At 35.8% G+C, this 13,047-nt stretch overlaps 1 protein-coding gene across 4 annotated transcripts in view; it reads right to left on the bottom strand.

Moving 5' to 3' along the window:
• LOC134211876 (arylalkylamine N-acetyltransferase 1) overlaps positions 1-13,047 on the bottom strand; it is a 105,598-nt gene that overhangs the window by 5,803 nt on the left and 86,748 nt on the right. For all 4 annotated transcript variants that reach the window (XM_062689234.1, XM_062689235.1, XM_062689233.1 and 1 more), the window contains one exon: positions 7,262-7,468. In XM_062689234.1, coding sequence (XP_062545218.1) covers positions 7,262-7,468 — 207 coding nt within the window. The remainder of the gene's footprint in view (positions 1-7,261; positions 7,469-13,047) is intronic.

Raw genomic sequence — 13,047 nt, 5'->3', positions numbered from 1 at the left:
CATTGCTTTTATTCATTATTCTTTAATCATAATCATATAATGTTATACCTTTCAATAACCCAATTTGAAAGAAAGGTTTCTTGACTATTGATCACTATGCAAATCATTCAATTTGATTATTCATTATCACTATTCATTAATCATATCGATCATTAGTCATTAATCATACACATATTCTGTCAACATTTAATCACGATCGGTAATCGTGAATCATACTTGAAACGTTTTATTCATTAATCATAATCGTTAATCATCGTAAAAAATATATGATTCTTTAATCATAATCTTTAATCATTGTCAAAAATGAATAAATCATCAATCATAATCGTTAATCATAGAGTTAAATGATTTAATCATTACCAATTTAATCATTCATTGGAAGCTTTATTCATTAACGCTCTGGCACATTTCACAACAACGTGATGCCAGATGGTATTATTCATTATCATTTTTATTTGGTTGAGAAGATATATTTACTCATCCAAATTCCTTTTCAAATATCAAAATACTTAAAAACAATATTGTTTTCACTTTTTGAAATCGAGAGAATTGTAAATAACATGATAGCGTCAACGTATTAGACAGTCTTCCTATTAACGATGAATGATTATTTTCATACTAAAAAAGGCTCCTGGCTTTTTGGCAGCACGGAGCGGCTAGAAGTTCTTGGACCGAGGTAGGACGACAATCGAATCCAAGTATCGATATCATCGATATATTGAAATGAAAATATCGATATATCGAAAAATCATATGATATTTCAAAAATGAACATATTTAGAATATATTTGTTGTATTTATCCAATTACTATCGTATTACCGTTATCTTCTTCTTGTTCTTCAATGGCTCTACATTCCAACTGGAACTTGGCCTGCTTTTCAACTTAGTAATCTATTAGCATTTCCTCAGTTATTAATTGAAAGCTTTTCTATGCCCACCATTGCATGAGTATGTATCTTGTGGCGCAAGTACAAGGATACACTATGCCCAGGGTGTCGAGAAAGTTTCCAACCCGAAAACATCCTAGACCGGACCGAGAATCGAACTCGCCATCTCCGGATTGGCAATCCTACGCTTTTGCTAGCAAGGCTACTGTAGACCCATTACCGTATTACCTCTTCTCAACAGTTATTAGATTTTTTTTCTATATCTTAATCCAATTTGCTTCTATAGTGTGTCAGTCCTACAATCATCGGCAGCGGCTTTCGTCGTAGTTTTAACCGGTAGTAACGGCGTTTTCAGCATGATACTAACCTCACTATTTTCCGTTCGCTCAACTGAAGTTTCGAGAAATTTGCTGAAATACCAATGACATTATTTCTGTATTTCTCCTTGAATTATTCTGATTCTTGACAAATAGAAGTTCTCTCTTCAGAAATTCCCAGTAAGTTTTTTAAAGTTTAAATTCAACTAGCTTTATGTACCCGGCCTTGCTCGGAATTGCCAGTTTGATTCGCAGTTTTTTTTTTCACAATCGGAAAATGAATAAACCAATTGGTCAACAGGATAATTGCGTTTTCTTATCGATACTTCATCATTTGATCAAAAGAAGGCAGATTTCATTTGAAAACATTGACTGATTTTGAAGAAGGGAGCAAACCCATAATCGCCATATTCCGGGCAAACGTCAATTTCTAAAGAAGGAAAAACATCCACCGATGCCTTATTCCGGGCAAACGTCTATTTTTAAAGAAGGGATCACATTCACCATCCAGAAGGAAACACATTAATCATTGCTTTTCACGTTGGGCAAACCATGATTTCGATAAATGGTTGAATTGATCGATAACTAAACAATACAATAATGGGTTCAGAAGTTAGGCTGGAGCATACACACAAACATACAAACATTGAGTTTTATATATCTCGGCAACTTATTCAAAACGACGTATGTGATTTTGTAAACAAAGATGCATACGTCGATTTGTCAAATATGATGACACTCCACGCAAACCAACACAACGAACATGTAGCCGAAACCTTCCCTACCTGTATGTGGCGATAGTTTGCGTGGGAGTGCTATCAGATTGCAGAAATCAACGTTTAAATTTTTGTTTACAAAATCACATACGTCACATACGTTGAATAAGTATCCGAGATATATAGATAGCTAATAGCTATATGTATCCGGCTTTGCTAGGGACTGAAAAGTAAATTATAGAATTAAAATGTCCAATGCTGTAGCACGAAACCCACAGAGGTAGATCTACCGGTCATAGAATTGAACCTTTGTATCAATATATTTTTATATCTTTGTTTGGCCCTTCCACCTTTTCAATAAACATCTTCCAAAAATAGAGAATAAGTGTACCAAATCTGGTTGAAATTTATCCTGGGAGTTACACTGAATTGCTCATTTTTAAAGACAACCCTTCCCCATAACTTCCCTTTTTCCAAAATGACCCTCCCACCTTCTTTGTTATCTTCTCCTTAGGATAGAAAATGTGTGCACCAAATTTGGCTGAAATCGGTCCTGGGAGTTGGGTGTTACACTGAATTGCTCTTTTCTAAAGACAACCCTTCCCCTTACCCTCCCTTTTCCCAATGATCATCCCACCCTTTGTTATTTTCTCCTTAGGATAGAGAATGTGTGTACCAAATTTGGATGAAAGCGGTCCAGGGATTCAAAAGAAACACTGAATTGCCTGTTTTCTGAACAATACCCTCCCCCAGACCCTCCTCTTTTTCCCAAATTACACTTCCATGTGATCGACTTCTCTTAGTGAATATGTGTACAATATTTGGTTGATATGGGTACTGGAAGTTGGGAGTAACACTGAATTGCTCGTTTTATAAAGACAACCCCTCCCCCCCATACCCTCCCTTTTTTTACAATGACCGCCCCACCCCCTTTGTTATCTTTTCTTTAGGGTAGAGAATGTGTGTATCAAATTTGGTTGAAATCGGTGCAGGGGTTCAGAATTTACTCTAAATTACCCGTTTTCTGAACAATACCCTCCTCCAGACCCCTCCCCTTTCCCAAAATCTCTCATATGATTGTTTCCTTATAGTGAATATGTGTACAAAATTTGGTTGAAATCGGTCCTGGGAGATGAAAGTTACACATAATTGTTCGTTTTCTAAACAAAACCCTCCCCTTTCCTAAATGACCCTCCCACCCCCTTTGTTAACTTCCCCTGAGGATAGAGAACGTGTGTACCAAATTTGGGTGGATTCGGCCAAGTGGTTCAGAAGTAGTTAGCGAACATACATACATAGATTGGTTTTTATATATATAGATTAAGATTATCAAAGAAAAGTCAGAACTTTCAATTCATTCCATTGAAATATGTTTTACTAAAAACTTCACGAGGAATTATCTTTTTGCTTCAAATAATTTTTTTTCGAACTTTGGCAAGAAATTCACTTCGATTTTCTCGGGCATTCTTCAAAATTTACGCAAAAAGTTTCATCCGGAAAAAATCATAATTTTCATCAGAAAACCCATAGAAGGCATTATTTTAAAGGAAATATTCATATGTTTTCCTAATCTTCATTTCCACAAATCTTTTCCTAATTTCTAAAGTTTATTTATCATAGGAGCACCTCAACTATGTAACTATGTCATTCGCATAAGGATTCAAGGACCAGCAGCATGACAGATTTTGCTCAAAGGCGCGTTAATGCATAGTGTCGAATTGCCAAAACTATTTGTGATGGCAGCACACACACAGTAAACTCAGATCACTGGAGTCGGTAAAATTTTACCGGGTTTTCAAACAGCTGAACGCTCGGTAATGAGCCCGGTAATTTTTATGATTACCGAATGCCCAGTAAATAAAAATCAATCTGAACTGTCAAAAATTGCAGTTTGTTCGGTAAAAAATTGACGATGTTATCAGTAATTTTACTAACCGATATGTCAATAAAATTACAGGACGTCGGTAAAACATTAACATTTCTTTCGGTAAAATTTTATTGATTTTACGGATCGATCAGTAAATAGTTTAAAGAATATTTTTTTTTGGAAAAGAGAAAAGAATGTAAAAAGAAAGACAAAAAATACACTGTAATATTTAAGAAATCATGTTTTTCTTTTTGCTCTCCAAACATCAATTGGAATTATGCATTCTTATTTTCGATATTTTTGTTATATTTTCTTGCCTCATTTTCAATTTGTTTTCACTGAAAGTTTTTCCTCCAACGCATCAGTTTAATTGATTATTTATATTTTCAGTTGCAGTCTCAAGCATACTGTTCCCATATGCAATTTTTGAACAATGCTTTTCTTGTTATACTGGCGGTCAACAAAACTATATTCATCAGTGGACTTCACGACTAGAATGGATTCTAGCAGAACACAAGCCGAACCGTGAAGTCTAACAGCAAAATAGTTTGTTTGGACAAAATAACTTGTGAACGCCGGCACAAAAAGAATTGCATCGTTTAAAACAATATGAGACCACAATGCTTATCACACCCCATGCAAATGATTAAAAAAAACTAAAATTTGTGAACTCACAAAATCTCCTTGAAGCAAAATCGCGAATCGAAGAGTAATTCAAATGGCGTCTGTTTCTTTTCTATTTAGTTTCAATTGTTTGTTAACAGTTGTCTCCGGTAATTTTTTAAGTATATTTGATGAAATAATCGGTAAAGTTATATGTTTTACTGTCAGTACAGTATTTTATTACCGAACAGCCTATAAACTAATGAATTGCCGAAAGAGTCAGTAATTTCTTCACGGTGTACAGTAATATTTTTTTTCCATTTACTGAGTCATCGGTAAAAATATCAATTTTGACAGTAGCTTTACAATTATCTCAGTAAAATCATGATTTACCGAACTAAAACTGTAAAAATAATTACCGAACAGCGAAGTCCTTGCTTAGTGTGCACCTCACACCATCCACGCTACCGCAATCCTCTAAACCACTAAAAATACGGCATTACAGATCCATTTTGAATTATTTTCTTTCAAAAAATACAATGTAATTATTATTCTTGTGTTACTTTGATCTGATTCAATATATCGATATGGAAAGCAATAATATCGATATGACCTATATATTGAAAGCAAAATATCGATACAAAAATATCGGATATCGAAACATAAATATCGATATCCCGATATATCGGAAGTTTCGGAACGTCCCTAGGCCGAGGTGATTTTTTATTCGGTTTGAGGATACGTTTTTAAATGTATTCTAATAGGGACACGGCAGGTATTTTCGCCTGTTCGTCATAGTCTCGAAAACTAATAAAAAAGACGCTTTTTTTGTAAAACTCATACGTACCAAATCGTAGGCTCAGGAGAAACGTTCTGCTATAGTGGAGTTCTAGCAAATGTACGTTGCTTTCGTTGGTTTTAGCCCCTACGACGATGGACGGAAATACCTGCCGTGTCCCTAAGTTTATAAAAGTTCTAGTGATACGAACAAATAGAAAAGATGAAAGTGCGTGAATTTGGCATTATTGCGTGGTGATAATAATAACGGTTGTTCAAATAACGGTTGTATTGAGCACTGTGACCATTTTCAGGTAGGTAGGTGTTTATTCGATAACACCGTTTAGTAAAAGTGGAAAGAATCACTCCGGCTCAGTGGTGTTGCAACGAAGAGCGAAAGTTTGAAATCTACATTTTTATTTTCTATAATTGGGTCAATTAGGATAAAAATAAATGGTTGAAAAATATTGAGTATTGTGCGAGATTAAATGGAGACATTTTTAAAATTATGAATCATAAACCTACGGCTTCCAAATACGTAGTATAAATCATAAGTTTTATGTACAGTGAGCCGGGAATTGGGTCCATAGGCCCAAGTAGTGATTTACCCTATATTGCCACCATCAAATTATTTGTTTTTCTGTTTATTAACAAGAGCTCTACTTATTAATGCCTGTCCACGTTAAATTTCGGACACCCATCATCCAAAGCGATTTTTTTAAATTTTCGCGAACCACTGAGGAGATCAATTTACACGCCAGTTGAATCTCTCCGCTTTATATTATTTTTTCAGGGGGTTTTCCTTCTTGTCTAAAGAGATAAAATGGCTACAAATCAGTTGGACGTTGTCTCAGTGTCCGAAATTTAACGTGGACATGCTTTATTTCCCATGTAGTGGCTTTATTTGCTTCCTAGTAACACCCCAGATGAATTTGAGCCATGAACAATTGAAATGTCAATTTTAGAACAGTTTTTTTTACGAACAGATCGTAAGTTTGTTAAAAAAAACGACAAAGATATATTTTTTCTTGTTGGTATGAATTATTGGTATGACTGATAACTGTTTGACGCCTAAAATGCATTGCAGTTATCGAACGGCTATTGTATTCTTATTATGCCTACCGCACAAATATCAGCCATAAAAAACCTGTCTGCTCATAAGAACTCAAAAATGAAAGTGACCTTTTATGATGTATGATTCATATACAGTATGAAATATCCCAACACTAAGAAAAGATTTCAGACTGCAAGAATTCAGCATTGTTTTGGCACACTCTAAAAACCATCCATCTCCTCTAAAAAATACTATAGCTTCCTGTATAGTGTACGAAGAAAGCAAAAACTCCCGTAGTTTGTAATTATTTCCTTATTTTTTATTACTTTAAAACGTATTTCAGAACAACAAAGATACAATCGCAGCAAGGATAGTTTAATCGGAGTGTTATTTTTTTAGCTGGAGCCTAAACATTTTACCTTTCGAATCATTATTTAAACCGCAAAAAAACAATCAGCTACAGTATCCTTCCAGGCAAGAGTGATGTCCGGTCTGTTCGATCGAGTGCGAGTGCTACACATATCAATTGGTGTTAATTATAGTTAGCCATTTAGCACAAAATCCAATTTAAAATTCTCGAATGTCTCCGCTTAGCTATCTTAGCTTTAATTGAAATTGTATCTACGTTCCTGGTTCCACGAGCACCGGCAATGTACGAACGTATATCACATTGCGGTGACAGCCACTTGAGAGCACCTTCCCACCGAGATTTCCCATCAAAGCGTAAAATTTATTCCAGTCGTAATCTCTTCAGCATGCATAATATGATACATGCTCATGAATTATTCAGAAAGCATCTCACTTTCCATGTCTTCGGCGGAAATCCTACGATTTCCCTCATTCCTGCCTATGTATCTAAGTTACTATCTCGTTTTCATCGTTTACGGTGCACCGTTCGGCGTGGTATATAAGAGATCCTGTCTGTGGTCCCAAACGAGATTGCTAACGAGCATCAGATACCCACCCCCCGAACAGGTGGGAAGCCAACGAAAGCGTGGATGCCACAAAACGGAATAAAATCCATCTGTCTGTTATCTCACCTTGAAGAAAAACTTTTTCAGCAATTTCAGGACTGCCTCGGCGTCGTCTTCGGTAATTAACTCAATCGAAATGTTCGTGTCAACCTCTTCGGATGGTGAGGCGGGTGCTGGAGCAGAGTTAGGCTTGACGGTTGTCCCTTCGGCATTGCTACTAGCGGTCGACATCTTCGAAGCCATACGACCCAACGGTGGCAGCAGCTCTGATAGCTGGAGAGAATAGGAAAATTAAATTACATCGGTTTATTCATTGTCTTTATGTGTTTGTTATGAAAAGACTGAGGTTAAACTAAGTGGAGAAGTCATGAAAAAGGTGTTAGGTTGAATTAAATCGAGGAAACTAAGTTAGCGTTTCTAATGTATTATCCAGCATTTCCAATAAGTTAGATCATCTCAGAGAAGTTTTTAATACTGTTGAAAAATAGGAGTGATTGTTTCAATCAAAAATGAGAAAATGTTAAGTTAAACAGTTAGAACAATAAAAATTCATTTTCTGAATCATAATCAAATCTATTGAGTAAGAACCAACTAATAATTAATGTTGATGCACAACATACCATCATGAGTGAATTTTGAACATGATTATTGTTAGCTGAAAATCAGGCCTTTTAGTGTAAAAATACAACTAGTTTTCTCATCTTTCCCGGAAACCAAAAAAAATGTGTTTAGATGCATGAAATGGTAACTTGGCTTAGAAACCTCACAGTTGATAGCTATGGCAGTTGTAGATGCGACGCTAGTGAGGATGGCACACTAATTTCTTACAGATTTTTCGTGAAATTTCCAAAACCACCGTTATAAGATTTTATCATTTTTAAATTGGAGCGTGAGAAACGCTATTCTTTTACTTCTTACGTAATTCTTGCATGGTCCCACAAGAGAGAACACATATGGATGCGAACTACTTACTTATTTTATCAACAACATTTCCCGTTCCGTTAACAAGAACAAAATCATTCGAATAAAACTGTAGACATAGAGTAGTGTAAATTTAAAAAAAATACATTAGTGCAATTTATATTCCAGTTTTTCTTGAGTCTCTATATTTAAGCCTTGATTAAAATAATATTTGAACAAATAAGGTTCCACCATTTACGTGGCGCGAAATTGAGTTGGAGTTCCTTCACAAGAATAGGAAAACGATTAATGTACTCATGTCCATATTGGGAAGTAATGTGGCCTATTACACTTTCAGAGTTATTTTACTGGAACTAGAATCATGGTACGAGAAAAACAGCAGCAGGTAGAGGTGTGCGCCGGTCCAGAAATCGTTGACGACGGCGGCGTGAATCAGAGTGGCTATATTTCATTGCATTTCATTCTCGAGAAAATTTTCATGACTGTTTGGGATTCTTTTCTGAAATTAAATGAATTATTAGAAATATCTCTTCGGAACTTCCTTGGATTTTTTTTTTCGGAATAACCTCGGAAAACTCTCAGGAAAACCCTCGGAAAGTTATTCGGGATTTTCTTGAATGATTCTTCAGGATTACCTTGCAAAACTCATTGTGTTTTTCTTGGAAATACTTCGGAAAATTCTTCGAAATTTACTCGAAAATTCTTCGGAAGTTCATCGAAAGGTTCTTATGAATTTCCTCGGAGCATTCTTATAAATTTCTTCGAAACACTTGGAATTCGTTGAAACCTAAACGTCTTCGGAAAATTCTTCGCAATTTTCTAGATTTTTTTTAGATTTTCTTGGAATATTATTTTGAATTTCCTCACAAATTTCTTCGGAATATACTCCGGAAATTCTTACGAGTTTTCTCTGAAACTGCTCAGGAAGTTCCACGGGAAATTCTCCGGAATTTCCTCGGAAAATATTTTGGAATTCACTCGGAAAATTCTTCAGAATTCCTTTGGAATGTCTATGCAATGTTATTACAAATTTTCTTGGAAAATTCTTGGGAAATTAACTCGGAACATTCTTTAGGATTTTCTTGGATTTTTTTTTAACTTCCAGGGATTTTTTAATTTCCTCGGAAAATTCTTCGAAATTCTTGATGATGATTTATCCCTTCAAGTTATGCCTACCTCCGTTCTGCTCATGATCTTAAGTATCTTGAATTATCAGCACTCATTATTATATAATGTAGGGGGCTGAAACGTTCCATTCACATGATAGCCGATTCTTTCAGAAACGTGCTGCTTCAAGTATGTTTCAACTCTCATCCAAATTGATAAAATTACGTCAAATCATTTGAATATTATATAAGTGTTTAATATAGACAAACTTAATTGATGTTAAGTCGAACAATCTGGTACGGACCCGGCAGGTATTCCCGTCCATCGTCGTAGGGGCTAAAACCAACGAATGCTAGATTCGCTAGAACTCCACTGTAGCAGAACGTTTCTCCTGAGCTTACGATTTGGAACGGATAAGTTTGGGAAAAGGTGTCTCTTATATTGATTTTCAAGACTATGACAGAAAGACGCAAATACCTGCATTAACCATATAGACTGAAAAAAAACAAATAACGATAATAGGAAGGACAAAAGTTTCTACTAGTAATGGGGTAGTTATGTGACGAGTAATTTTATATTTAAATCACAGAGAAACAGACGATGCGTGGAATTGGGTGATAGTTTTCGAGAAACTGATTTGATTTTATTTTGTTCTAAATGTAACGTATCTCGGGAGCACAGTTGTCCAGTGTTTGGAATGTTTCTTGAGTGGCTTCAATGTCAACAAAAAACGTTATTTGGACAATCACGAGGTCAAATGGTGGAAGCCCTTTAATTATTTTTTTACAGGTGATCGGCATTTGAAGAAAGTGTACATCCATATGAACAAAAAGATTATACCGCCAGCCAACATAGATGGAGTTACAGATACCGGTTGACAGAAAGGCGTGGAATCGAAGATCTAGGGATCCAAGGACTCCGCGGTGCACAATTACCATACTAATCATAATTCATTTGTCTCGTTTCAGCAAACGCAACTCTTCTCCACTAATCTTTCCCTTTCCTGACAACTCTCTTTTCTTTTAATGTATCCGACATTTGTAAGACTGTTAGACCCAGCGCCTGCTTGTGGTTGGAAATCGGTGTACTATACGGTCTAGCGCATGTTAACGGTGAAGACTTGGTAGGTCTTCAGCTAACTTAAATGTAGATGGGCGGACGGTGTCGACCAGGGTGACGGCTGATTAATTACAATTACAATTTCCTCGGAAAATTCTTCGAAATTCTTCTGAGTTTCCGTTGAAAGTTATTTGAAATTTCCACGGAAAAGTCTTCGGAATTTTCTCGTAAATTTCTTCGGATTTCAGGTTTTTTATTTTGAATTCCTTCAGAAAATTATCGGAACTTTCTCGAAAAAATCTTAGGGATATCCTCGAAAAATTCTTCAAAACTCACTAGACAAATTCTTATGACTTCCTCGGAAAATTTACAGAAGTTTCCTTGAAAACTTCTCAGGAATTTCCGCAAGACTTTCTTTGAAATTTCTTCGGAAAATTCGTCGTTGCTTTTAAAAAAAAATTGAACTTCCTCGTCCTCAAAAAATTCTTCGTGACTTTCTCGATTTTTTTCTTAGATTTCCCTGGACTATTATTTTGAATTTCCTCGCAAAGTTTTACGGAATTCTCTCAGTATCCACGGAATTTACATGCAAAGTTATTACGTATTTCCTAATTCTTCGGAATGTACTCGGAATATTCTTCAGGATCATCTTGGATTTTTTTTAATTTCCCGAGTTTTTTTTCTGAACTTCCTCGGAAAATTCTTTGGACTCTTCAGAGTTTCCGCTGGAAGTTACTTGAAATTTCCTCGGAAAAGTCTACGGAATTTTCTCGGAAAATTCTTCAGATTTCGGGTTCTTTTCTGATTTTTCTGATTTTCCTCGGAAACTATAGCATTTCTTTGGAACCATCTCGAAAAATTCTTCGGGATGTCCTCGAAAAACTCTTCGAAACTCCCTAGGAAAACTATTATGACCTTCCTCGGAAAATTCTATGAAGTTCCCTTCGAAAATTGCCAGGACTTTCTTTGAAATTGCTTCGGAAAATTCGTTGGCATTTAAACGTCCTTGTTGGAACGTCCTCGAAAAATTCTTCGTGATTTCCTCGATTTTTTGTTGAAATTTTCTTGAAATATTTTTCATTTCATTTTCTCGACAATCTGTTAGGAGTTTCCTCGGAAACTTCTCAGCAACTTCCTCTGAAAATTTCTCGGAATTTCCCCGTTGAGTGCAATTGTGTCGAGTTCCCTGGGATAATTCTTATGAGTTTCCTCGGAAAAATCTTAGGCGTTTTATTTGAAACTGCCCAGGAATTTCCACGGAAAATTCTCTGGAGTTTCCTCGGAAAATACTTCGGAATTTACTCGAAAAATTCTACAGAATTTCTTTTGAATTTTCTCGGAAAATTCTTCGGCATATCCTCGAGTAAAAATTCAAAACTCTTTAGAAAAAATCTTATGACCTTCCTCGGAGAATTCTCAAAAGTTTCCTTGGAAACTTCTCAGGGATTTCCTAAGAACTTACTTTGAAAATTCATCGGAAAATTCGTAGGCATTCGTCTTCATTGAAACTTCGTCGGAACGTCCTCGGAAAATTCTTCGTGATGTTCTCGAATGTTTTTTCAGATTTCCTTGAAATATTATTCTGAATTTCCTCGCAAAGTTCTTTGGAACTCCCTCGGAAATTCCTTATTCATTTTCTTGGAAATCTATTAGTTTCCTCGCAAACTTCTCAGCAAATTCCTCGGAAAGTTCATCGGAATAGACTCCGAAAATTCTTCGGAATATCGTCGGGAAATTCTACTTTTTTCCTGAATTTCTTCCGAAAACGCTTCGGAATTTCTTCAGAAATTTTTCGGAAGCTTCTCGGAAAATCCTCGAAAAATGCTTAGAAGTTTCCTCTCAAACTGCGCACCCAAGTAACATTTTAAGTTTTATAACATTTTAAGTCTTCACGAGTGTGATAAACCAGTTTTATACCAAAATGTTACTAGGACATGAATTTTCTTGGGAAGTTCTTCAGAATGTTTTCGGAAAATACTTCGGAATTTACAAAAAAAAAAGCGATTTTTCGAAAGTTCCTCGAAATTTCCACGGGATTTTTTCTAAATATCGTCATGAAATACTTGCACGGAAAATTCTTCGTAATTCCCACGGGACATTCATTGGTATTTTTGCGATAAATTCTTTTGAATTTCGACGGGAATTTTCACAGATGTAAACTCCTACAAATTAGAACCGGCCTGAAAAAGTATGGCTCAGTGGTTTGTCAGGTTTTCAACCGTGATGCTTTGATGAAAAATGTCAGCGGCAACGCAACGCCAAAAACTGTCGGCGGCGGTGACGTGATACGACAGCGTACACCTCTACCACCAGATCTAGGTCTCAGTGATTTATTTACTGGCGTTCCAAGAGTTAACGTTGGAAAGAGAGATCCATCAGCATTATAAATTGGTAGAGCTTCCATGATCGTTTAAAAAAAATTAATGCAACCTGGACATGACTAGGGTGACCAGCCATACTCAATATTCACATAGCAGGGCAATTTACATAAATCGTGGCAAAAAGAAATCTTAGTTCACGAATTTTCCTCTAGGTTTTGGTGTATTGTGGCATCAAATTGTTAAATCAGTGAGTTTTCTGTTTTGATGTAGGCCAAATAAATGAAAATGAATGCCAATAATGAAATCATGGTTAAAGCGATAAATCAATATGAAATTTCCGTAAGCAATGCAAATTTCCATACACTAGAGAGATTTAATTTTGATTTTTTAATTTTGAGGAAAAACATTGCACGGTGGGAAATTAGGAGGAAAAACATATTTTCT

The sequence above is a fragment of the Armigeres subalbatus genome, chromosome 2, assembly GCF_024139115.2.
Source record: "Armigeres subalbatus isolate Guangzhou_Male chromosome 2, GZ_Asu_2, whole genome shotgun sequence".
Taxonomy (NCBI): domain Eukaryota; kingdom Metazoa; phylum Arthropoda; class Insecta; order Diptera; family Culicidae; genus Armigeres; species Armigeres subalbatus.
The sequence above is the reverse complement of the archived record's forward strand: the minus strand, read 5'-3'. Positions and strand labels throughout refer to the sequence as shown.